Source organism: Bactrocera latifrons, unplaced genomic scaffold, assembly GCF_001853355.1.
Source record: "Bactrocera latifrons isolate USDA-ARS-PBARC rearing strain unplaced genomic scaffold, ASM185335v1 scaffold_36, whole genome shotgun sequence".
Taxonomy (NCBI): Eukaryota; Metazoa; Arthropoda; class Insecta; order Diptera; family Tephritidae; genus Bactrocera; species Bactrocera latifrons.
The window spans coordinates 456020-482879 of record NW_017537001.1 but is presented as its reverse complement, the minus strand read 5'-3'; the positions used below and the strand labels follow the sequence as shown (position 1 = coordinate 482879).

At 37.8% G+C, this 26860-nt stretch overlaps 1 protein-coding gene across 1 annotated transcript in view; it reads left to right on the top strand.

Moving 5' to 3' along the window:
* Nucleotides 1-24056, top strand: part of LOC108971821 (NACHT domain- and WD repeat-containing protein 1) — a 125498-nt gene extending 101442 nt beyond the window's left edge. Inside the window, exons 12-26 of the mRNA XM_018938115.1 lie at nt 777-1695; nt 1828-2040; nt 2306-2517; nt 7015-7161; nt 7296-7596; nt 7882-8005; nt 8243-8354; nt 10797-10979; nt 14707-14802; nt 15181-15726; nt 15798-15968; nt 16778-17144; nt 17212-17454; nt 17519-17835; nt 20484-24056. Coding sequence (XP_018793660.1) covers nt 777-1695; nt 1828-2040; nt 2306-2517; nt 7015-7161; nt 7296-7596; nt 7882-8005; nt 8243-8354; nt 10797-10979; nt 14707-14802; nt 15181-15726; nt 15798-15968; nt 16778-17144; nt 17212-17454; nt 17519-17835; nt 20484-21803 — 5271 coding nt within the window. The 3' untranslated portion in view covers nt 21804-24056. The remainder of the gene's footprint in view (nt 1-776; nt 1696-1827; nt 2041-2305; nt 2518-7014; nt 7162-7295; nt 7597-7881; nt 8006-8242; nt 8355-10796; nt 10980-14706; nt 14803-15180; nt 15727-15797; nt 15969-16777; nt 17145-17211; nt 17455-17518; nt 17836-20483) is intronic.
* Nucleotides 24057-26860: the final 2804 nt, after the last annotated feature.

Sequence of the window (26860 nt, the reverse complement as noted above, 5' to 3'; positions counted from 1 at the left end):
TTACTCGATTCTTTTACTATTTACATATTACACTCTTAAAAAGTCTTAAAAAAGTATTTCAAAAAGTATAAAATCGACTTTGCAATGTCAATTTAATTTAGTCAGTTTTCAGCATCTTCTTCGAGTTARCATGACACCTTTAATCAAACTCATCTTAAATTTACATGTATTACTTAAAGAAGTAGCTTTTTAAAGGCATTTAACCTTGTCTCGTGCGCAGCACACACGCCTTGGCACGGGCACGACGACGTCAGGTTGCCCAACTTTACCTGGCCACGAAATGCCATACTTTCAATATTTTCAATTTCCTTATTTCCTTGCATTCATGAGCCATTTCCTTGCTGAACAGTCTCTCGAAGTGAGGAGCTGGGTAGTGGGTGGTGGGTGGTTATATGTAGCTTTGAGTCGTGTGGGCAGCTCGTTTCCAACTCGTTGCCTGATTGTGCAATTTGCGGAAGTAAGCGAAAGCAAAGTGTGCCAATAGCCTCGAGGGTATTCAGATGAGCAAAATTCATTTTCTTTTCATATTCGTTATTCATTAACCATAAAGAACGCCAGGTAAGGTGTTGAGGAAAACGTACTGAGGAAAATGCTTCTAATTTTGTGTGTATGAGGGAAGCAAGTAGTGATTTCCAAGCAGCATTTGAAATGCAAAAGGTGTGAATGAAAGTTGTGYTAAAAAACTTTAGTGCTTATAGCCATAAGCGCTTAAAAATTTTCAATCAAAAAATAACTAATCAATATTTCACGCGCTCCCTCTCTCTCTGTCCTTTTAGGAAATTTTCCACGAACATGCCACACACTTGCGCATTCTCCGCGAACATCACGATGCCGCCGCACTTGCCTCGAGTCGCGTGCCCGGCCGCCTGCGTCAGAATCTGCTGGCCAATTTCCGCAATGGCAGCCGCCATGCGCCCTACTTCATCTACGGCCCACATGGCAGCGGCAAGAGCGCGCTCATGGTCAACTTGTATCAGCAGTGCCGTGATTGGTTCAACTCGACGCGCGTTTATCGCGTTATGCGCTTCGCCGCCGCCTCCCCACGTTCCGGCTACAATCTCGAATTATTGCGTGTGATTTGCCAACAAATCTCCATTATTTACGATATACCCGAGGGTTATCTGCCCAAGGACGCCTCATTCGATCCGGTGTATATCAACAGTTGGTTCCAGAATCTGTTGCGCCGCATCGAGGATATGAATAATGATATATTTTTCATATTCATCGATGACTTGCATTTATTGAATCCACTCGATTGTGATGTGGTCGCGGCACTATCTTGGTTGCCGACATCTTTGCCATGGAATGTGCAACTGATTTGCTCGACAACCACGCCCATCGAACAATTGCGCTTCACACCCATACAACGTGATCGCTTCAAGTCTGCGGAGTTTCTTTTCGATTTATCAACGGARGAGAATCGCACTGAATTGCATAAACCCCTAGCGCTTGCCGCTGGCTTGCTCGATATTTCATTTACAGATTTCGTGGCGCACGAATTTGACCGTTTGGAGGCGTGTTATGGCAGAAGATGTGTGGCTCGCTTGGCCGGCTATATCACATGCTCCGAGTTTGGCTTATCGGAAACGGAGTTGTTGGAGCTGTTGATGCCTACTGAGGATCCCGAAATGTTCGTCGATATGGAGCGCGGAAATTTCAATTTTTCCTCATTCAAGCAGATACACAATGATATGAGTAAGTGTAAACTAGAAAGGGAGAATTTTTATTCAAGCTTCAACGGCGGACTCCCATATCCATTATATAATATATACTTCATCTAAATCTACCTTTCGCTAAATCAACACACATTCCTCGCTGTCATTTCAGAATTCCTACTGCGCGATAAAATAATGTCTGGCAAAGTGTTGCTGCAGTGGCGCCACAGCTACTGCGCCGAGCTCTCGAGAAAGCGCTATATGGACGCCCAGAGCACACGTGCCATGCACATAGCCATTGCCAATATATTCTTTCAGCAGGAGAGTGAGGAAAACGACGCCAGCACTAGTGAGAATGCCTCAGGTGAAAGTGACAAACACTCAGGTGAATTGAAAATACAGTTATTTTACTTACATTACGAATGCTGGCGTGTGATAACTTATAAGCCATGGCAAGCCAMGGCTTTTATTTCCCAGTAAAGCAAATTATTTATGACAAAAGTGAAATGTAAATGCATTGTCTATAGAAAGCATGAAAATATGAAATACTTGTTGTTATTTTTCCAATTTACTTTGCACACATCCATATATAAAAAATACAATATATAAAAAAAATATATAAATCTTTTTATTTATTTTCTGCTTTGTAGTTATCAGTCAAAAGGAGAAAGAGAGCATATCCGAACGCAAATCATCATCACATCACAATGATGATACATCCACCTTTTATAATCCCATCGCAGCCGATGTCTCGTACAGCATGCGTCATGTGGAAGAGAGTTGGCATCATTTGATGCGTTCCGATGATATTGCGAAATTTAAGCAAATTGCTGTTTGTAATTTCGACTTTCTTCTGGCAGCGGTAAGTGCAAAGACGTTTACACATACAAATTTTCATTCCATTTTTTTGTCGAAATACTATCTGATCAAACATGACCCGGACTGGTTTATTGCGATAAAAAAAATTCTTAGATTGATACGACCATCCTTATGTTCAAATGGAACTTCTTGTGCATTATTGTCGGTATACTATCTGATCAAATTTGACCCGGAATGGTTTTTTCGATAAAAAAATATTTTCTTGAGATTTTTTTTTACTGTCTTAATACTATCTGATAGAATTTGACCCGGACTGGTTTTTTCGATACAAATATTTTCTTAGATTCATACCACCTTCCATATGTTCGAATTGATCTTCTTGTTGCATTATTGTCGGTTACCATATGATCAAATTTGACCCGGACTGGTTCTTTCGATAAAAATATTTTCTTCGACCTTCCTCATATTCGAATGGAACTTCTTTTTGCATGACTGTCGGTATCCTATCTGAACAAATTTGACCCGGACTGATATATTTCGATGAAAAKAATATTTTCTTAGATTGGTAGGACATTCTTTATGTTCGAATGGAACTTCTGTTTTCACTACATTCGGAATACTATCCGATCAAATTTGACCCGGACTGTCTCYGTTCGCCAAAATATAWTTATTAAATTGGTATGAACTTCCTWATGTTCGTATCAAGTTTTACCTCCATRTATGAACTGGTGTGCGTTTGACAGTTGGGTTTTAAGGCGCGATTTTGACCATGAAAAAAAAAAATCAGAAAAATAGTTTGTTTGAAATTTTTTACTCCGAATAGAATCACTACTATAAAATCATTGAAATGTTGCTTAAATATCTTAGGGACACTATTTTATCACGAATACAAATATTTAAGCGACTCAAAGCATTCAGATAAAGTCGCGAAGCCATCGAAAACTCAACCCATGGGAGTCATACATCCTCTGTTACCGAAACAGACCTTGAAAATCATTATGTTGACATCAGAGAGATAGCATATTATCTCAACGTCTCGTATGAATTCAATCAACATGTTCTGGTTAAAGTTTTGGGTATGAATCGTTTAAATTCTGTACTTGTAACAAAGATCTGAATAATTTGCGAAAACGTCGAGTAGTTGTCGTAAAAGAGATGCCTATGATGTTGAAGCTRTCTAACAATCTAGCAATAACTTGCCGAGGCCGAAGAAATTTAATTTCGCTGAGGGAATGGCTCAAAAAGATTTTTTTTAAGGCGATGATAAATATTTGCACAAATTTCGTGAAAATTTTGGATTTTTTCTCAGTSCGGTTCAGTTTTGATCAGATGGCAATTATATGGTACCAGTAAGGCAGAAACAGTAGAGTATATTTTGATGCATAGAAACATTTATATTTAAGACYATAAATAACTAATTTGAGTTGGCATATAAAACTTTGATCAAAAAGTCGCTACTTAAAATTAAAAAAAATCGCAAATACTCCTTAAATGTGCGCCYTGTCCAATTTTCTATTTGCCCCGCTTACATTGCACATTTACTGCAAAGAAACGAAACCTTTATTTAATTACGTATGCAAACTTTGCATTTTTAATTAAAACTATTGACAGCAAGTCGGGCGCGCACTGCAAAGAAACTGCATTTCTACATCGCATCGCACAGTTGCGAGGCATATCAGCGTTCGTTCGCCACGCCATATTTAATTTAGCGAAATGCATGCCCTAAGGCCGTATCTAGGGTTTCCTCTACATGCGTTTCAGCGCGCCAATTGAAATGCCTGCCAGCAGTTCGGACGCTGTTTGCAGAGTAAGGCCAAGCGCTTGTACGCCGCCACCTACAACCCACATTCATCATACGGCCTGTCGTCCCGCCGTCTACTATTATTTTAACTTTGCTTTGCTGCTGCACTACGTCGGCTTCCTGTTTGCTGGCGTTGCTTTTGTTGCGCGCTGTTTGCAGCAACTGCCGTTCGTGTTGCATATACTTAGTCTGCCGCACAGCGACGACGACGCTTGCCCTTCAGCCACTCTTTGTACAACTAAAATTGCAGCACGGAAATTAAGCTAACAAAAGCGTATATCCAACAAAACAGTGTCATTCGAGTTGCAATTTCTGCTATTAGTTTTCAGTTTCAACAATTTTGTTTTTATGTGCRCCGCTGCTTTCTCACTTGCTCAACTTCGTCGATTTCTTAGRAAAAYAATACGAGTATTTTGTTGTTGCTTGCAGCGGCAAAATTTCGAAATTGCTTCGCTTGCTCAGCGGCTCAAGTTGCCTGCATCCGTAGAAAAGCTCAAGATTGTTTAAGAGGAAGGATAATGTTTGCATGTGTATGTGTTGCTGCTACTGCTGTAGGCGGAAAGTTGCACGAATGGCTTTGTTCTGTGTAAAATGTGTCTGATTCAATCTTTTAGCGCTGTTTAAATTATATTCTTGGATTTTCACTTAGTTTGCTTAGTAATTGTTTGCTGATGTAAATTGCGATTGCTGCCCTCGTCAGCTGAACAATGTTGCCATTTAATTGTTAATTGCAGTAATTGCTCTAAATTGAATGTATATTTCAATTAAACTAAAAAGGTCTTTGAATTGCTTTTGAAATTGATTTTGTTCTGAGAACAATCTTTTGATAATTTTTCAAAACCAAAACCTGGAACTAAGAGTGATATATGTATAAATTGCACAGTATATACTTGTCCTCCCTTATCCGAATAGCGGTTATGATTATTTAAACCTTCTTTTGACTTCTGTGAATTTTCAAAATTATTCTTCTTTGAAAGAAACTACATAAATGAAATTCAAATAAGTTGACAAATATATTCATATTTCGAGTCAAGTTCAGTGAAATTTTTGAAATCCAACAAAATCGATTTAAAACCGCTATCTTGAAAGTAGTTTCCGAACAACTTCTTTGTAGATTTATTCGAAACTCAAACTAACGTCACGTCTTTGAATATAARCCTGAAGGAATAAAATCAGTTCGAAGCACACAGTTCACTATCTACAATAGTACAGCTTCTTAAGAAGCTTCTAAATCTCTCATTTGTTTTAGATGTTTCTTTCGAATCCAATGGTTTCTGAGTTTAGCCTAAACACAACAGAATTTAGTAASAGACGAAATGAAAATATCTAAATCCAAAGCTTGAAAAGATAACACAGAAGCTGTAATTCTGTAAGTTTTTCCCAAAAAACATTATCWTTACCTCTTCTTCACAAACCGTTGCATGTCTTCGCTTGCTGCAATTTCATTATCCAAATATGTCTGCTCCTTGCTTGAGCTCGCAGCGTCATAGTTCCAGCGCTTCAGTRTCTTGGTCCATACCATCAATACATCTATGTTTCGGTTTGCCGCTGCTTCTGTTATTTCTGCATTTKTCCACAAGAATTTGGTTGGAAAGATAGTTTTCAACGGCGCGAATAACAATACTGATCCGAGAAATRAAGGCAATTCGATCCGAAGTATCATCTACTCGAATTTCTTGTAAACTGGCAACAAGAAGTCTACATTTTCACATTTTTTATTATGAATTCACATTACTTCCCTGAAAATGGGCTTTTTTCGTGCCGATACAAGTATTTCAATGCACAATAAAAATACGCTTGTTATAAACCTCTGCTCAGACGGCTTTCAGCAAGTTTTGGTTTCGTCGGTATCAGCTCAGTTTTGAAGCGCTAATGTATCATATTCATAACCCCACATCTCATCATTAGTAATGATGAGTTTGACGAATGTAGGGTCAATAGCTACGTTGTCAAACATCTCTTTGTCGACCGCCACGCGATATAATTTTTACAAAAGATTCAGGTATTTCCGTACGAGTTTAGCTATGACACATCTCGTATCCAAGACATGTACCAAAAATTGTTGAGCCATTAAAAAAAAGTTGTTGAAATCCTCTAGTCCCACTATGAGCCCAAACGTCTTCCAATCACTCTTTCTTTAACTTTTGCTATCTCATTGTTATTATTAGAGATGGTAGGACGATGGGCATCGTCCTGCCTAATTTTTGACTACTTCACAACCTTCAGAGAATGCTTGTGCTCTCAAGTACTTATGTTTATGTTAGGGTAGACTCCAAGAAACACTTCTATGATCTATTAAAAACAAAAACTTTAAAGCAAACTAGTTTTTTAATTTGTTTTCGTGGTAAAAATCGTCAGACAAGGCAGTTTGTATAGACCAGTCTTGTTGAAATCAGATGGCAGTGCTATCACAAAGTGAGCCGCTTCATAATCATAACTATATAACAGGTCGAAAATAATAAAAAAATCGTGATTGAAACGTGAAACTGTACTCATAGACAAATGTTTTGCTGAAGTGCTAGGAAAAATGTCTCAGTAACACATTACATTATATTAAGTATTTCGAACTCAATATTACAATTCAAAATTACAGAGTGGAACCTATTTTCCTTCCTTGATCTTAAATACCACAGTAAAGGCAATTTTTAACCGTTAAGTCTTCGCTTTATTTTACCAACATTGTAGAACATAATTACATACAAAYAAGTGCTTAACATATACGCTATATCTCCATTACAGGTTCAAACCGTCTCCATCAGCTATCTKCGTTGCCTCATCGAGCATGTGCGTTGCTATCTGCTGGATCGCGATATCGAGCTCATCTATTATACAATACGCAAGTCGAGCGACGTGCTCACACGTGATCCAATGCAGCTTGGCTCACAGGTAAAGTTAACCAAAATAAAGTGATAAAATGAAATACTGCTATATACACACAAGTGTAACATGTGGCACACACACAGCCATACGAAATGCATTTTTAAAAAGGTATCCTCTTTATTTTGTCACTTCTGCGACAGCTCATCTCCTGGCTGCGGCCAATCAGCGAGCATGACGAGAACGACAACTCCCTGCTGAGCATAACGGTACGCTCGGCGACCGCCTGGTGCGACGGCTACACTGTGCCACTGCTGGTGCCACTCACCGGCTGGCTGCCGGCCACTTTGCCCTCGCAGATACGCGTGATGACGGTGACCGGCACCGGACAGGTGCGTGATGTCTGCGTCTCGCCCACCAAGCAACATCTCATATTGGCAACCAAGTCGGGCGACGTGCAACTATGGCACATAATGAGCAATTCGTTGGAGCACATTTTTAAAGGTGAGCGCAAATAACGGTGTTTAATTACAGACTACTCCTCCCCAATACGCGGGTGCGTGCAACAGTGGCGTGTTGTACTTATGTACTTAACGACACGCCACTCTTTTGCAGACACTTGTGTGCTTCGATTTGCTCATTTATTTCACCAAATTACTATCACTATTATCATCTAATTGCCACTGCCATTGATTTTCATGCAATTTTTCGGTTTGTTTACTCGTAACTGTTTTTTTTTTTCTTCTCGGTTTCATTAGTTTTCATATCGCATTTTCTTCGCCGTTATAGGTCACACCGCCGCAGTCACGTGCCTGCTAGTCGCACAACAATCCGATATCCTGCTGACTGGCTCCGAGGACAACACGGTACTTGTGTGGAACGTGACGACGCGTGTGCTGAAGACCCACATTAAGTAAGTGCATGCAAGCCACCGCTCAATCCAACTGACCCGATCCATTATACGCGTACTTTTGTACTATGTCTCCACACAATTACGCTGAGATTTAATTGTATGAGTTGCGTGTGTATCGTTTGTATGCAGTGCTTGTTGTTGTCGCTTTTCGATTCAATTACACTTCTCTTTTTCTACTCATTACTTGCCATTACTTTATTTCTGATATTTTTTCCGACTATTTTCTTTGTGCTGCAGATCTCATGGTGGCATTGTGACGTGCGTCGCAGCTGGCGTCAATAATACGTTGGCCATTAGTGGCAGTGAGGACTCGACGATTGCAATTTCAGATATACACAACGGCAGATTGGTAAGTAGAGCGGTTAAGTACCATAGTGCAAAGCGATAAAAAAATGTGATTGCAAAGTTTCCAAAGCAATTGGTTAATACACAGAATTGTACAAAAATGAGCATGAAACCTTAACTATTTTATGTTAGTAAGCATGTGTATTAGAGTGGGTCAAAAGCAAATGTTTCTTCTGCTTCGTATTCTGCAAAAATGGCTGATATATATGTACGTCCAAGAAAGGCTCTAAATGTATATTTTGTTATGTATTTGCAAGCGCGATACAAATTTTTCTATCTAATAAAAAAAAATCCTTAGTCGGAGCGTCTTCCGGCTGAAATTAAGAGCTAATAATTGGATAGCCTTTCTTAGAGGTGTTTATCAACCAACTTTTAAGAGTAACAAGCGAAAAAAACATTAATTTATTTCATCCTCCCTAATTTACTTGGTATAACATATAAGTAATAACAGKCGTTACAATATTGCAAATTTCTGTGCTTTCAAATGAATATATAAATATATAAAAACAAAAATAATAAGAATTGTGGGTGTTTTACTATCTGATCAAATTTGACCCGGACTCAAACCACTCAGCGCGCAACTAAGTTGATACAATTTGTTTTTGCGTATTAAAATGAGTGTATACTTTACAAACTATATTTAAGAGGAAAAAAAGTTAACGCTTTTTAATATGGAAAAATGTTGAACAACGAATTTGCTCGAAATTTTGTGTTTCCAATGTAATCACAGCTACGGAGTCATTGAAAATGTTGCASAAGGGTTTTGTTGTTTCCTAGACTCGCACCCAAAAGACCTAAACCCTTCGGGTAGAGGTCGAAAAARMTATGCTTTRCAMCGTAGCAGAAGACCCTTCGTTCATGAGATGCCTCGTTATTGAAGACGAAACGTGGGCTTATGAATATGAAATCGGAAAAATCTAGCAAATGGCGCTGAAAAAATTAGGAGGGCACAGCGGGCTGTGACAGCTGGTGTAATATAAAAGTGTATTTGTTCAAAAATAGCCTATTTTGATGGYGATAGTAAATTTATATTATTTTCTRTGTCAGTCCGGTTCATATTTGATCAGATGTCTGTTCACGGTTTACATCAGAAGATATTAAGTATGGCTTTAAATTGTTTTAGTATTTCGTTCTCAAAACTAAGACAATAAAGCTTACTGGAATTATTGAAATATTAAATTTTAAATCAAAACGAAATGAAAGTTTTCTTGAACTAACGATCTTGGCGGTCAATTGACCGACTCAAAACGTGAAATTATCTGCTCTCTGAAACGCTTCAGTCATAAATAAGCCTCATCGCTGAACAAAATTTGTCTCGAAAACGTCAGATCTTCTTACAACCTTTCAATAATGGGCTTTTGAAAAAAATACCTCTACTTGGATCAACCATAAATTGACAGAAATCCATTTCGAAATATTTATAGGATCCACTAAAAAATTTTAATATTCAGCTATCATATTTAGTGAAGCTATCTTAGTATTTTGGCAACACATTCGTCATGTATCACATTTAAAAATGTGTCTTATTTGCACACTTTACTTCTTTAAAAATTATTTAAATTGTAATACATTCACTTTCCAGTTATACAAGTATTATATAATAATACCCCCTTTCGTTCAATGTTGTAACATGCGAAGAGTAAAGTGTTTGTCCATCCAACATAGTGGTTCACAGCACGTTGGCCTTCCGTTTGGACATCCGTCTAATGTCAGATGCATAATATGCCATGCACATATTGCTGCTTGCGTTCGTACAGGTATATGCCCAGCAAGAATTTTGACATCAGACAATTAAGTTCAATATAAGCTGACTGAATTTTGAGTTAAAGAAGGCCTTCAAATACCTTAAATTAGATATTTTGACGTTTAAATACGAATCTTGAAGCAAATTTGAGCTGCATATTACACAGTTCACCGAAATATCTCTAAAGGTGATCTACTATAGTTTTAATAGCAAAAAATCTGAATTTCTAGAATTCTATGAAGAAAGTTTCAAAAACCAATTATTTCCGAATTATAACTAAAAGATTAATACCTATGTTTGATTTTCAATCACCTGACAGCAATGAATTTCCTTCATTGCGAAGTGTTCCCAAGTCACATATGCTTATATAAAAATTTGAATATTTATAAGTTGAGTATAAGTGTGCCTGTCAAGCGCTCGCCAAGCTAGCACGTAATAAATTTTATTTGAACATTTATGACGCGCTACAAGCAGACAGCACTAACTATATATGTCAGCTGACTAGCAAACTTTTAAAAGCGACTTTTGACTGCTTAAAAACCAAAAAAAATTGTGAGCTTTAATAAAAGCATTTTTCGTTATAAGCGTAGATTGCTATTTRTTACAAAAACTTAACAATTTATTTATAGAATATTGAAAGTCATTTCACCTCAGTCATAAAATTTTCCATTAACATTTATATTAATTTATTCTCTTTTGTAGCTGCACAAAATCACACATCATCGCGCTGCTGTGACGAGCGTGAAGGTTAGCAATGCCTGCGATGTGTTGATTTCATCAAGTCGCGATAAAACAATTTGCTTATGGTCCTTGGATGATTATACGCTGCTGAACAGCATGCAGATGTGCAGTCCGGTGCGGCGAATTGACATCTCATGTGACTCGGTAAGTGCCCCGAAATATATCATTTCTGTTGTATTTAATTAAAATWGATATTTCGCATGCGTAATTGAAGAGAATTAAGTGCTGAAATAAGCATTCAAATGAAATGAACACACACAAACGACACGGCGTATGAGTGAGCTAAATAGTTCAATACAGATAAATGGTGCAATACAATTGCGACATGGCGTATACGCAACCTAACACTGTGTTATATGCATATGAATGTATGCATGCCTTATTGAACTTGTTTGGTTATTTATTTGCTCTAGATGTGTATAAGAGACAGGTGTTATATGCATATGAATGTATGCATGCCTTATTGAACTTGTTTGGTTATTTATTTGCTATTGCTTTAACCTTAACCTGCTGTGGTTATAAACGTTGATTTCTCTGGCCCACAAACAGCGACACTTTCTCGTTTTCCCTGCGGCGTATTAGCGACTAGGTTTCCTATATACGCAACACCTGTGTTTGTGATTTTTGTGAAACTTAATATTTTATAGAATTTTATGCACTACAGCAATATATTTGTGACTTTTTGTATGAAGATTATCATATAACCACTTTAATGCCGTATCAACAGTGCTCATATTTGGTATAAGTGTGATTGCTATGGTTTTATATGGTTCGGTTTCTTGCATATTTGCTAGTATATGACACACTGTAAGATTGTTAATATTTATCATACACATATATGATTTTAAGTTAAATAGAAGAGTCTAAATTTTTTAGATGAATAAAGATGATTTTGAATAAAAAATKTATGGAGCTTCATTTTGATTGATCCGTTTGTATGTCAGCTATGTGTTATAGTGGTCCGATCTGAACCATTTGTTCGGAGATTGTAGCTTTAATTTAGAAACTTACCCATGTAAAGTTTTGTGAAGATAGCTCACCAAACAAACAATTTTTCATACAATGATAGAGTTTTTATCGACCAATAATATGGCAGCTATGCTATAGCGGTCCAATCCAAAAAAACAATTCAGAGATTTTAGAGTTGTCTTAAACAATTATTCATGCAAAGTTTTCCAAAGATAACTGCTCAAATAAAWAAGTTTTTCATACAAAAGTTTGATTTTGGTCSTTCAGTTTGTATGAAAGGTATTTGCTRTAGTTGTGCGATCTGAATATTATTTTCGAATACTGTAGCGTTGACTTTAGCAGTAATCTGTGCAACATTTCATGAAGATATCTTGTCAAATAAAAATGTTTTCCATAGAAGAACTTTATTTTTATCWTCCAGTTTGTATGACAGCTTTATGCTATAGTGCTCCGATAACAGTCATTTCCACAAATATGCAGTTTCTTGGAGAGAAAAGCATGTGTGCAAAATTCCATAGCGATATATATATAATAGAAAGACGGGTATGTTCAAATCAACTGAGCTCGTCAGGCTGATCGCTTATATGTACATAYATATATATATATATATTATAGCGTTTCCGACGTGCCCTTCTAGGTATCACAAACTTCGTGCTAAATTTCAGACATGTATGTGCCACATTCAGGACAGAAACAATATCTACTTCTCCCTATATATACATATGTATAAAAAACGCTTCAATAATATAATAATTTCGTGCCATTAATGACACAGTTAAATTCACAACATTCATTCGATGTAAAATACAGACATTGATTTGTCATTTGACACCTCAACGAGCGCACAAAGCATGTTGTCTCAACACCACAAAAAAAAAAAACAAGAAAATGCTTGAAGCACTCAACAAACCGAAATCGCTCAAACACAACAGAAAATTAGTTGAAGAATTGTATAGTTGAGTGGCTGAACGTGTAGCCCTGTCAGTTACAGAGCGAGCAGCTCTAAGTACACTCACGTATAAACAGCACTTATACTGCCGTCTTGTTGTTTTTTTTTTTTTCATTGTGATAAATCAACATGTCTGTGCAGATAACAGGCAGAGTGGACATTTATCAAAAGGTCAGTTGGACCGGACCAAGCTAGTTAAGTTGCGAAAATCATGCTTTAGTTTTCACTCTTTTTCGTAGCATTTGCACGTTGASCGGAAATGGATTTACCACCAATGTATTGTCGCTTTGTTGTTGCACAGACAACTGCGTTTTTGTGGAACACGTACACTCCAGTCTCGGCATTTCGCACAGCTTCTACTTGAGGATAAGTTTATTGGTATTTTCTGTTTCGGCAGCACATCTCTATATGTGTGTGTGCAAATGTGTTAACGTGGCGGTATGCTCGTCTTTTGACTCTTGGCATTTTCTGCATTTTCATTTAACGGCAGCCAGCACATCTGTGGTATTCTTGCGAAAACACAGACAGCCATACATACACATGCACAGTGCAGTGAGTCTTCGTAAATTATCAGCTCAGCTGGCCGCAGCCTGGAGCGCTGATACTCGTATTGGTTGTTAAATAAGCGTAAAGAATTTTGACGGCAAAAATGAAAATGTCCTGGCTCTGCCACCTTTATGTGCGGATGTAATAGGCGTGAAAAGAGTGTAAAAGTCTATTTTTTGTATTTTTATTTACCATTGTCATCGCCAAATTTTTATGTCTTACTCATGGCAAAAGGTTAACTGTTGGTTTTTTGTTCTTATATATCTTCTTCAAAGAGACCAAACAAAAAGTTGAGATMATTTTTAATCACCAATTTTAAATTGGGTCCACTGTATAATTCTCTAGGATAGGAGACAGATTTATTTTGTCCTTTACTGAAATTGAAATGTTGGTACTGACTCCTAAAAACTCTCATTTATAAAATTTTTACAGTAGTTATATTTTTAAGGTTTTTAACTCAACWGTATGTTGTGGGTAGTTTTGTAGTAATGCGCTCTCAGTGGTAGGGCTAACAATAAAGTCCATTAATTTCATCGCCAACTGCAACTGCTCTGTTCTTATTAGAAAAAGGCTGGGACAGTYGATTTTTACAAGATTCTCGTGAAGCGCATTTTTCATCAACAAGGAGTAGTTAGCAATTAGTGCCAGGCGATGCATAATAACCTCCCAACCAAGCTTTTGCTTCCACGTAGTTTGCCTTTCATATTTCGGGATTTGTCAACTCTATGACATCGTAGATTGTGACACTTTTTGTACCTTATACGTCTTCATCCAAACTTTCTTCTTCATTCGGCGTATGAAAGATTTTGAGCAGCCAGCCTTCCTCGCCGATTTCCTGCCTGAAATGCTTCGGTTAATTTTGGAGAATAGTCACAACGTTCTTTCCCTTCTCACGATCATGCGGCTTCTTATTATTAGTAGAACCTTACTTCCTCTCAATACGCACATCTACCTTAAAGCGTTCATTACGCGAGAAATGGTTTTAGGGTTAGCTCAACCTCTTTGGCAATTTTCTTAAAAGACCACTGCGATTTTTTTTTTTTTTTTGTTGTTTGAAAAATGTATGTAACCCGATCGCACTTGGCAAACCATCTATTGCAAAAATTAAGGGTTAATTTATCGACTGAAATTGTAGAAAATTTAAACTGTAGTTGCACTGTGAGGCCCTCTTTAATATTTTTTCAACTGTTTCAACTTTTTTCAATGTTTAAATGCGAAGTGCATAGCTCACAATAAGTACCGTTTTTGAAACTATAAAAGTTTTAATCCCTTCTCACCGCAGTTGCTGTCTTTTACCGATAAAATTAAACATTTTCGCACCTTTTCTTTATCATTCAACACAATTTTTCCCTTCACTGCGTCATAAAGCTACATTAACTGTTGTTGTTTTATGCTCTTCTTTTGCAGGTCTTTCTGTTGGCGCATTGTGAAGATAATGTCCTGTATTTGCGCACATTGGCCACTGGCAAGGAGCTACATGCCCTCAAAGGTCACAAGTCACAGGTGAGTTATGAGAAATGAGTTTATTGTGTAAAGAAAAATAATAAAAGAGGTTATTGGAAAAAGAGGGAGAACGCGATAAAAAGAGGAGTGGAAAGGAATATTTATTTGAAGGCTGAAAGATGAAAATATTTTAATTTTCTACTTCACTTACACTCTTAGCCTTAGCAATTAAATACATAATCATTAAAGATTATCTAAAAAATTTAAAAGATGAGACTACATACTCAAAGAGGATAGCTAATTATACGATCTTTAAAATATAAAATCTTTCCGAAAAAAGTATTACCTATTTCACCTCAATTCTGTGCCATTAAAATTTGCAGAGAATTTTTCTTTCGACTGCTTAAATCTCACTTATGCTCACTCTCTCTCTCATAGCTCCATGCTATTGCCATCGCTAAGGACAGTCAACGCGCCGTCGTTGGGGGCGAGGACACACGCGCACTCATTTACGATATGCATTCCGGTCGTCTGATACGCTCAATGCCACCCAATCCCGGTTCGATTTCAGCTCTATATATAATGGATAACGATGATTTCCTTATCACAGTCGGCGGTAATAAAATCACTTTCTATTCATTCCGTAACGAAGAACTCTACGTACATCCGTACTCGCATAATCAGCGCCGAAAACGTTCATTGAAACGTGCCCAGCAATCGCAACGTTCCCCATCGACCACGCTGCCACCGATTACATGTTTCGATATATCACGTGATTCACAATTGGCCGCCATCGCTTCGAGTCGCAGCGTACACATTTTGAAGATCAACACACCCGAGTATCAGACGACTCTGGATGGACACGCAGCCCCTGTGACATGTTTAAATTTTGCGCCGAACGGTGAGTACTTAGCAACGGGTGCGGATGATCGCACAGTGAATGTTTGGAATTTGGCGTTGGGTGAAGTAACAAACTCCTTTAAGGTGAGTTGTCGTAGTAAAGGTGTTCGTATATGTGTGTGATTAAGCTGAAATTTATATTTTGTGTATAACAGGGTCACAATGCGTCGGTTTGTTGCGTTGTTGTGCTCATGGACTCACGCCGCATCATCTCGACCGATCGCGATTCCATGATGTATGTRTGGTTGGCCGAAGGCGGCAACTTATTGCAAACCATACAGGGACCRTACAAGTTTTTGGCCGCCACAAATAATATGAAATTCGCGGTGAGTAAACAAATTTGTAATTTACCCGTTCCCAAGGGTTAGTACGAGCATGACACGATCTTTCATATATAGTTAAAAATCTGTGAAGTAAGAGGAAATGTATGGTCAAGCAAACATTAAAGATTTTTCCATTAATCGCTACTGCTTCGTAAATGGTAATAAAAACGAACAACTGCAACGAAATTGTCTAGCGCAACAAAAATGAGTCACGTTCGCAGTGGTCTGCGAGATAATGTAGGGAAATCTGAAACGATTTGAATAATTTTTTGAATTAAACGATATAAAGCTTTAGTAATTTAAAACTAATAAAGTAGAGAGTTGCCACTCGCTTGAAATTTTGTTAGTAAAATAATGCGTTTACATAACCAATAGCAACTACAAAATCTGGTCAAATTATTGTAGCTATATAGATTAGTCGGCGTAAAAATTAAATTATTTAAAAGAAAAAGTGAGGATGTTGCCACATATTTTGAAATTTTTAAGTAAAAAATTCAATTTACTAAAAACAAAACTGTAAGGGGGAACGGTTTGCAGTGATTTTTAGAATTTATTTAAAAATAGTTCGACAGGGTTGCCACCTATTTCAAATTTTGATCGTGTGAAAACTATAAAATCAAAATTATTGAAATACCTGAAGCTATTGAAGTTTAAAGTAAATTTTAAAATATTGTTGGAAAGTGTTGCCACCTGGTTACAAACTGAACTATTTTAAATAAAATATTTATRGAGCCCATCTCGTATATTAATTATATAACTTATATTGAGACATCTTTACAAAAACTTTTCCACTYTCTAACAACTCCGCAAAGGTCTCTACAAATGGTGACAACACATTGAAAATCTGGTCGCTGACACGTGAGGATGAAAAGTACACAGTRTCGCATTCGGACGAGATCACTTGCTTCACGATTACCGCCGACAGTTTGTATATAATAACCGGTTCGCGTGATATGTCCTTAAAGGTATGGCAAGCCACAGGCGGCAAGCTGGCACAAGTGCTCGTCGGGCATACCGATGCAGTGAATTGCGTGGCAGTATCAGTGACCAACAAGACACAAGTCATATCYGGTTCAAAGGATACCAATCTCATCATTTGGGATCTGCATACCGGCGAGGAGCTGCACACGCTAGCCGGCCATTTAGCACCGGTGCTGGGCGTCAAAGTGTCGGCAGATGGTATGTATGACTATTTAAAGTGAAGCGCAAAAACTTAAGGGAACATTTCTACTCAATTTTACGCCAGGTTCAACGGCCATTTCGGGCAGTGACGATAAGACACTCATCGTTTGGGAGACMAAACGTGGCTTGGCGCTCACCTCGCTACAAATGCATGTGCCCTTCCAACGTTTCGACATCAGYCTGGAGTGTTCGCGTATATTAGTGCAATTGATGGAGAGTTTCAATTTACCCGTTATTTGTCTACACAACACACCAGCACAATATGTYAAGTTGCCCACCTACTCGGCGCCGGCAATGGATGCCGAAGGTTTGCTGCTATTGCAATAAAATTGCTCAATATTTTATATAATTTCTTTAAACTAACTTCACAGACTTACGTCCACAAGGTCCCAAGCGACAAATGAAGCGTTTACTCAAGAAGGAGGTATCGCTGGACACCTACACGTGGCAGAAGAAATACGGCCATCTGACKTCATCGGTTATGATGGCACAAGTGGATGAGCGTCTGAAGCGGCGCTTTTCTGTCTCCGCCAGCATGGAGGAGATTTCGAAAATAGCCGAAATGAAAACAATCACTTCGCAGACCAATCTTGGTCCGGAGCAAGCCGCTTTGGCACAATCGCAGCACTTCGATCAGCTGGAGGCATTATGGAACAAACGCTCGCCACCGCGTAGRAGACACAATGCGGTAGGTCAAACACAAACGAAACCTCTTTTTCAAAAATTATAAAGTAACTGTAAATCAATTGTACTAAAACTGATTTTTATTGTATGATTTTTGCCCAACAATATGACAATAACTATATACTAAAATATATACATATATATTAATCTCCAGTTAGCCGCTAAACACATGTATATTTAGAAAAATATGCTCAGCTATTGCCGGGCTTAATCTAAAAATAAACTAAATATTTGTGCATATATAGTACTATTATGTAATAAAGTTAGAAASTGCTTGTTAATATTAATATTTAGAAGCCCATAAACTTAGTGCTTGGCTTTATTGTGTTAGTTTGTATTGCGATCACCTAAGTTTATAAATAAGAAAATTCAAAAAGTAATAACTTTTCACATCATCGCTTATAGTATTAGCTACATGGCAACTCTAGTGTTCTGTTATCGATCTCACRCTCTTAATGCACTGGGTAGTATTTGCAAACAGAAAGTTGCAACTCAGAAAATAATCTCAAGCAAACATGAATAAGCACTATTTAGCATACTTTATGAAATAATTGGGAAATAGTTTCCTCTACATATATAGATTGTTTAAAGAAAAAACACAAAAACCTCAAATTTAGTGAAGAATGTTTATTATCATTCGAATATATCGAGAATATTCTTTGACTRTTATTTTTTATAGATTATCTTTTTCAAATGTTGACCGCGGCTACGTCTCAGATGGTCCATCCTTTTAATCCAATTTCAATAGCTCGTTCGAGCATTTCGACTGGTAACTGGCGAATGTCACGCATGATGTTTTGCTTTAAGGCCTGAATCAAAGCGGCATTGCCCGCATAGACTTTAGACTTTTCACATCCCCACCGTAAAAAATCGAATGGTGTGATATCACACGATTTTGGTGGACAATCGATCGACTCAAAGCGTGAAATTATATGCTCACCGAAGTGTTCTCTTAATAAATCCATTTATAAATGCGATGTGTGGGAAGTGCCGCCTTGGCRAAACCGAATGTCACTGAGAGCACGAGCTTTATTTTCAGGCATCAAATAGCCGGCTATCATCGCGCGATAACAATCACGGTTCCGTTATCACCGTCATTATTTTGGAAGAAATATGGACTGATGATTAAACCGATCCACAAACCACACCAAACCGTTTTTATTTCTATTTATTATAAAATGACAGCTCTTCAAATTGCTCTTTGCCCCAAATACGGCAATTTTGCTTGTTTACATAATCATTGAGTCAGAAATACGCCTCATCCCTGAACAAAATTTGTCTCGAAAACGTCGGAACTTTTCAAGAACTCATAGAGCGAAGCGATTTCACTAGGCAAGGTCCGGTGGCTTCAGTTCTTGTACCAGCTGTATTTTTTACTCTTTCAAATTAAGATCGACGAAAAGATTTGGTCTTATCAAAAAATATCAATTTTTAAGGCGGTTAATATCAATACTAGTCACTTCGCCAGATTCGCCGAAATTGTGTCCAGCGAGATATTTTAAACTCAGTCTAGCATATGCCGGACAATAGTACAGAAAGTAACAAGTTGATTAATTTCTTACATACAATTTTGGCAAGAAACGTCAGTCAAAATATTTKACCGCACCGCTTATGAAACTATTGGACAGTCTCCAGCCAAAACACTTTAAATTGAGGCGAGATTTATTTTGCTAAATGCAAGTATTTTGGAGGACCTTTTACGGTTCACTTTGGGCCGGACAACGACCCCATAAAACATTATTGGCTTAAAGATGGTTTCATGAAACCAGAAAACCGCTTATAGTGAGAGGTCTCATCTTTTCCTAATTACTTCTCTTCAGCAGATTAAATGTTTGACTACCATGGAAAGCTTTAATTCAGAAATAAGCAACATGTATTATACTTCAGCCTGTCCAGCAGCTGAAGAGTAAAGCCTCCCAACGAGTTTAGGACAACATTAGAGATTTTGTAACTCCGAGTAAATAAAACTAGCGGGAGATCAGTTACTAGGTTCATGACGCGAATGGTCTTTGCAGGTGCATTAGGGGCCAACTCCGCGGCTTTCACAATAGCAAAGACCTCAGCTTTAAATATTCTGCAATGGTCCGGCAACTTAAAAGACTAACGCTGGCATTCCGAACCAACTCCATCGTTCATGTTCGAGTCATAACACATTTACACCAACCATCTTTTTCTAAGCCTACTTTRAAACTTCTTTACCAGTTGAAAAATATGCTCAAGTAGTCAGTGTTTGCAAAACCGCCATTACCCACCGAGCTAGTAATGGTTGTAAAAAAAATGTTGCCTGATCGAATGCTTCCTTTTCGAMCAAATAACTGGAAAAATTGTATGCTTTTGCTGGAGATTATTTCGCGAGAGTTGCCAACTACTTAAGTATTACTGACCAAATCTATTATTAYCGCCACAAAGTGTATTGTCGATTATATATTTCTTTAAGTATTTTATGATTTCGCAATGTAAGTAATAAGTACGTATGTATGTATGTATGGTATGTAGTTGTAAATTGTGTCTTTGAGAAAACTTCTTAATTTTATGCTTCTTTCCTCTTTTGTTCTATTTCCAAAAAAAAACCAAACAACAACACTAAACTATTTAAATCTAACCAAAAAAAACCACACCAAAATGTAAACAAACAAAATCGTCACTGCACAGGGTCTCTCACGGCAAACATCGCTCGTCGAGGATCGCCTTGAGTCATCCGATGACGATGAGTATCACGACGAACGTACAGGTATGTTTTCACTCTCGTGCGATCAAATACACTTGTTAGCACTTAAACCGAGCATGCTGCGAATGCGTTCACTTTCCTTGCAAGAGCACATATGGGTCACATGTTCTATGAAGGTACCAATCGCTCATTTAGCACTTAAACAACAACACGTCCACCATTTCCACAATCACCTACACACATACACCTCACCACACACCACCACTACCACCACCACATTCACAACAGCCGGCGGCAGCAGCAATTTCGAAACGCTGAGCAACAATAGTAACAACAGCTKCCACAACAATGACAATAACAGCAACAGCGTTAATGGTAATAACACTAAACACSAGAAAAATCATACGCACACCTGCGCCTKCATGCTGCTGCATCAACACCACCAACTTGCCAACGAGCAACAACACGAACGATATCAACAGCGCCGACGTTGCAACAGCAGCGCCAGCGCTTTGTCGCAACAACCCGATTTAGTGCGCGATTTGCAATGTGGCGACTTGAGCTCAGCGCCCAATTCGTCCGACGACAAATCGGACGATCCAACCGATTATCTCAGTCGYGCGCGTCACATCTTCCGCTGGCGCAGTTTTCGATCGCAGCGCGCGGTCAACGCACMCAAGTGTCACTCCTTGMAACCACAAATTTATTTAAACACCACAACAACACTAAGCTCTACTCAAGTATCGAACTATCATTGCAGCCCACCGGCATGTCTACCGCCCAGAGCCACGCCCATTATCATCGTAGAGAACTATGAACATCACAATGTGCAGCAAGTGCGCTCAAACCGTGTTATACATCCAAGTACGGGACGCGCCGCTTGGGGTCAGACAGCCGATGAGTCGGCTACCGAACTACGTTGCGCCACGAAAAAACGTTGCGTCAGTAGTAAAGTTGTACCGCAAGCGTCTGACACACCACAGCCCAAGCAGAGACCATTCAGTGACACAACGTCGCCAACACACATTCGGATGTCCGAATACTTACGACGCAGCTTGCATATGTCGCGCATATTTAAGCGATCACACTCGCATGGCGGCAAGTCTTCACAGCCAGCGGAGACTGCTTTAGGCAAYAAAGGGAAAGTGATGCCTCCAACAGCAATTGAAACGGGCGGTGCACTAAGTAGCCGAGCGCATAAGTTGCACAATAGATGCATGTTGGAGAAGTCAAAAGAGGAAAAGCGTACTAAATCAGTGGATAAGGAGGCAGACCACAGCCAACCCTCGTGTGTGATACAGTAGTGTATGGCAAAAAATAAGGCTAAGGGCATAGTGTGGACTATACGTCGACCGGTTTGGGAACTATGGTAGCAGCTATGGGATGGACCAAAATATTTTAACATCATTAGTTCTATCAACAACTCTTTAATATATTCAATTTTGTGAATAGTTAGCAATCATTTGCTGAGGTAATCCCAAACAGTGCTAGGGTTTCTTAAATTCCTCGGTACCATTGCATATTTAACGATTTTGCGGCCGATTGCACACATTCTTCAGTCCGTGTTCCATCAACCCGAGTTTCATGTTGCGGACGAARCTTTCCAATTGAGTCAGAGTAATACCCATTATTTCTTACAATTTCAAGAAGTTTTTCTTACCCCATTTTTAGCCTCATACCTCTCCCAGTAGTAAGCTTGCTCATAGTCAATTGTAAGAGGTTCCAGTCTAGYTTACTCGAAGTAAATTTTTGATTTTCTCTGTAATTTATGTATGTATAACTACGTAAGATAAAACTACATTCGAGAAGTTTATGGATATTCGAAAAAGTATTTCTTCTAGTTTGTCTCTACAAGAAAGTAAGCCTTGTTTTCTGGTTAATGGCATTATTTTGAACTGGTGCATCCATATATATCCAATTGCCAACTAAGATACAAACTAACTAACGAAAGTCACTTCTAGCGATGGTAATCATTTAGCCAACGATCTGAGATATTTAAGTTCTATGCATAGAGGTTTCAGTGTACTTTTTGCAGAAAATTGTCGGTTAGTGGCACAAAGCTGTTTTAAAGCAATAAAAAATACGGTTCGATTAATCGATAAAATAAAAAAGTATTACAAACAAACTCGATAAGTAGATTACATAAAATTATTGTAATATAAACTTTTAATCAATTTTCAGATTAAGGAAAAGTTTTAGTAATAAAGGGTTTTTTGGGCATGTGGTTTTCAAGAAGGAATCAAACGTATATAAAACGAAAAAGTAGTTTCTGATAGAGTGCTTTCGTAGAAATCACCCCTACCACCCCAACTACGACAACGACATAAGACAACACGCCCATCAGAGTTCGGACTCAACAAACTTCAGATGTGCACTGACCGTTATTCACAGTGGAACCATAAACACCTTYACCKACTCCATCTCAGTGAAYGCCGTTACTTGGAGTCAAACCACAGATGACGAGCTCGAGTTTCCGCGATAATCGAGAAACACCCTTGCACGGCTTCATTCTGGATACTATAGCAGGTTAAACTCCCACTTATCCAGAATMGACAAGAACAAAGGAAATATATATCCAACATGTAACGAGTCCCCGCATAACACTAACCACCTCTTTGCATGCTCAGCTAACCCCTCTCGAAGCGGTCTCACCACGTCGCAACGGAACGTTGGATGACCTCGATAACAACTTATCTCAACCTTAATATCCTAACGGAACTAGATAACTGTTACAACAAAAACACCAAAAGTAGTCCAGCGGTATTAAACCGTACGATCTTGTCGACCACACCACAGGACCACCATGAGAGATAATACACACCAAAAGTTTCCTTCAATAGATTGAGCGCATCATCAACATCCTCCTATTCAGGCAAGCTTTGGAAAACCACACTGACTCTGATAGTATAGCCGGGTTCGTTCTTAAAAAAATATGAACCAATGATTCTATCAACCAAACTTCAACGCTGAACAAAATTTTGTTGTGAAAGCCACGATCGTTTGTTCGGAGTAAGATCATTCATTACAAAGTGGCAAACTGAAACGAATGCAAATTAAGTAACGACTGTCCAAACGACCAACACCGAAAAAACTAATACCTTCTTGAAAATCACACGTCCAAAAAAACACTCGGCATCATCATACAAGRGCAAAGATACAAAATATGTGTTGATAAAAAAAAACGATTATTAGTTAATTAAGTTATTATTTTAAAWTTCAAAATTTTAGATAGAAATTATTTGTAGCAACAACAGTTTYTTTCAGGCCCCCCCTCTACACAATTATCAATACACAAATCGAATCAGTTAATCACYTTTAGCACACATTTACACTTGCACACTTGTTGCATAACGGTACCATATTTTGCCTGTTCCAAATACTTTGATTATGTATTTTATTACTATGTTATCTTGAAATCTTTTCAATTTATTTTTCAATCATATTGCGCATGATCTTTTAGCACTATTTTCCACATGTCGATTGCATTATAAATGTTCTACCACTTAAAATGAATATTTTACAACAATTTAGATTTATAATTATCAATTAGCCGTGACTTGACGCATGAGAAAAGCAAATATTTAGTAAATCACGAATTTCTGTAATTTAGTGTTTTTAATTTAATTATATTTTCGATGTAGAAAATGTGATTTYTTATTTTATTTCTGGAATCAAGTAAGTATATGCAAATGGTAAAGTTCATTAAAATCAAAAATCCTTAAAATATTTTATATCAGTTTTCATTTTGACCTACGCTCTGAAGATGCAAATATTGGGTAGACGAAAAAATCGTTTCCTATTTCTAATCAAACTTCAATTTATTTTTTTTTTTTTTTATTTTTATAATGAACTTTGTTGAACCAAATATGTACTATTTGATATTTTCCCGCCAGAGACATTATTCCATCAGTGTAAAACTTTTCTGGTTTCGTATTTCTAATCAAACTTCAATTTATTTTTTTTTTTTTTTATATTTATAATGAACTTTAATGAACCAAATATGTACGATTTTGGTTGACTACCTTTTGCCATTTGCTAGACATTATTCCATCTGTGTAACACTTTTCTGATTTCTCGGCGAAAAACTGCCACAAGTCATTTTCACAGGTTTTTCTTGAAGCCAACTTTAATCCATTAAGGGAGTTCTGCATTGACCGAAACAAATGGTAGTTCGTCAGGACTATATGGTTTGTACATCAAAACTTCCTAGCCAATCTCTATCAGTTTTAACCGAGTCATCAAAGATGTGTGTGGTCCAGCTTTGTCCTAATGGAAGACGAAGTCCTTTCTATTGATCAATTCGACCAGGCAGGAACAGTTCATAGTGGATGATTCCTTTCYAATCCCACCAAACACTCAGCATTATCTTTCGAGGCGTCAATCCTGGCTTTTAGATCGTTTATTGAGCTTCATCCCCATGATCTTTTTCGCACCATATTGCCGTATTTCATCCACTTCTACTACTCTCCTGTTACCATTCGTTTTAGAAGTGGTTCGATTTCATTTCTTTTCAAAAAAGAATCGCAAATGTTAATTAAATTTTCCACAGACAATACATGCGGTACCCAAACATCGAGCTTCTTTTCATAGCCAGCCTTTTTTCAATGGTTCAAAACCGTTTGATGATGAATGTTAAGTCATGGCTTTTTATGCGATGGTCTTGGTCAATATTTTCCATAATTTCATCGACTTTTTCAAYGATAGGTGGACCAGAGCGAGGTGCATCTTTCACATCGAAATTTCCAGAACGGAAACGAGCGAACCATTSTTGTGCTACACGAACTGATACARCATCGCCTCTGTAGACTTCGCAAATTTCATTGGTGGCTTGCGTGGCATTCTTGACAAAATAGATAGATATATTGTATCTTCTCTATTCAGTTCTGCAGCTTTCCGATCCTGACGGAATATTGTCAATTTAGACAGCCGTATTAGCTTTGTGAGGATACCAAATAGCGGCAAACAGACGAACTCTTTTCAAAAAAGGTGAATCATAATTCTTATCAGTTCTCCGCCGACATATCTGAACATGTTGGCCGGCAATCCATCGGTCGCGCCGCTTTGTAGTTCTTTAAGCGGGTAATTGCTATTCGAACTTCAAACTCGGGCAATGGAACGTCCGCTCTATAGTCATCGATTGGAGAATCGCTTCCACTGCCATTCAGCAGGTTGGAGAAGTGTTTCTTCCATAACTTCAGTATGYTCTGGGAATCAATCTCTAGATCACCTTTGAKGGTTTTATAAATGTATGATCCGGTCTTGAAAACCCTCTGCTACCCACAGTTTGACGTTTCAAATACTACTTCCACATACATACATATGTTTATTTGTTTATGGTTATCTACATGTTTTATGCCTGCTGTTTGTTCGATTCGCCAAACTCTACATCCGCGATTGAACCAAGGTGAGTATGTACATTTTTATTCGAAACTTAAGAACTTTTCAAAAAAATTTTGTAAGCACTTTTCGTCAAGCAAACGTCAAAACATAATTTTTCACCAAATCTAAATATTTTCATAAAATTTGACAAATAAATTTCAAAGAATTTTACGAATGTTTTATTCTTCCTCTATTGTAATATAATATATTTTTCGTGTTTTTATAAGTACAGACTTCCTCGTTACGTACATAAGAGAATTTTTTTCGTGCTCTAAATGTTCCGTTTCACAACTTATTCGAATAAAAGGCGTAAACCAATAATCTAATATATACAAATGTATAAATATTTTTGTAATTGGTTACCTTTGTATGAACTAACCATAATTTTGTTTTTATGTACATTTTACATTAAAATTACCTACAACTGCTCGCGCACAGTGCATTCGAAAACCAGCTCGCGTAATTCCCTGCAGCAACCCATTATCTAAGGAGCACCCAAGTCCAACAGCATAACCCAAACGCAAGCATATTGAAACACCCGTCAACTAGACTCACATTCTCACTAGACATCTAAGCTATACGTACCTATGTATTTATTGTAATATGCGTGTTGTAAACAAGCAATGTGCTCTCTGAAATCCTACACTGCGCCTGCGTCCTTGACTTAGCTAATCGCGTACACTCTAGTCAATATGATTTAATTGCCTGGATTTTTTAGATGATTTCGATGACTATATACGGGCGACGCTTCAGTAATTTCGATTCACCCGTTTCCTATCTTCTACACATTCAAGAAAGCGAAAGTAAATAACGCAAAGAAATCGACGTTTTCGTAAACTTACCTCAAAAACTGCTGAAAACTTAGAGCAAAGTATGATTTTTGTAGTTTTAAGCACGCAAATAATTAAAAAAATAAAATAAACATTAAATAATAACAACAACAAACAAGTAATATTACGGTTAGTTAACCGTTACACACACA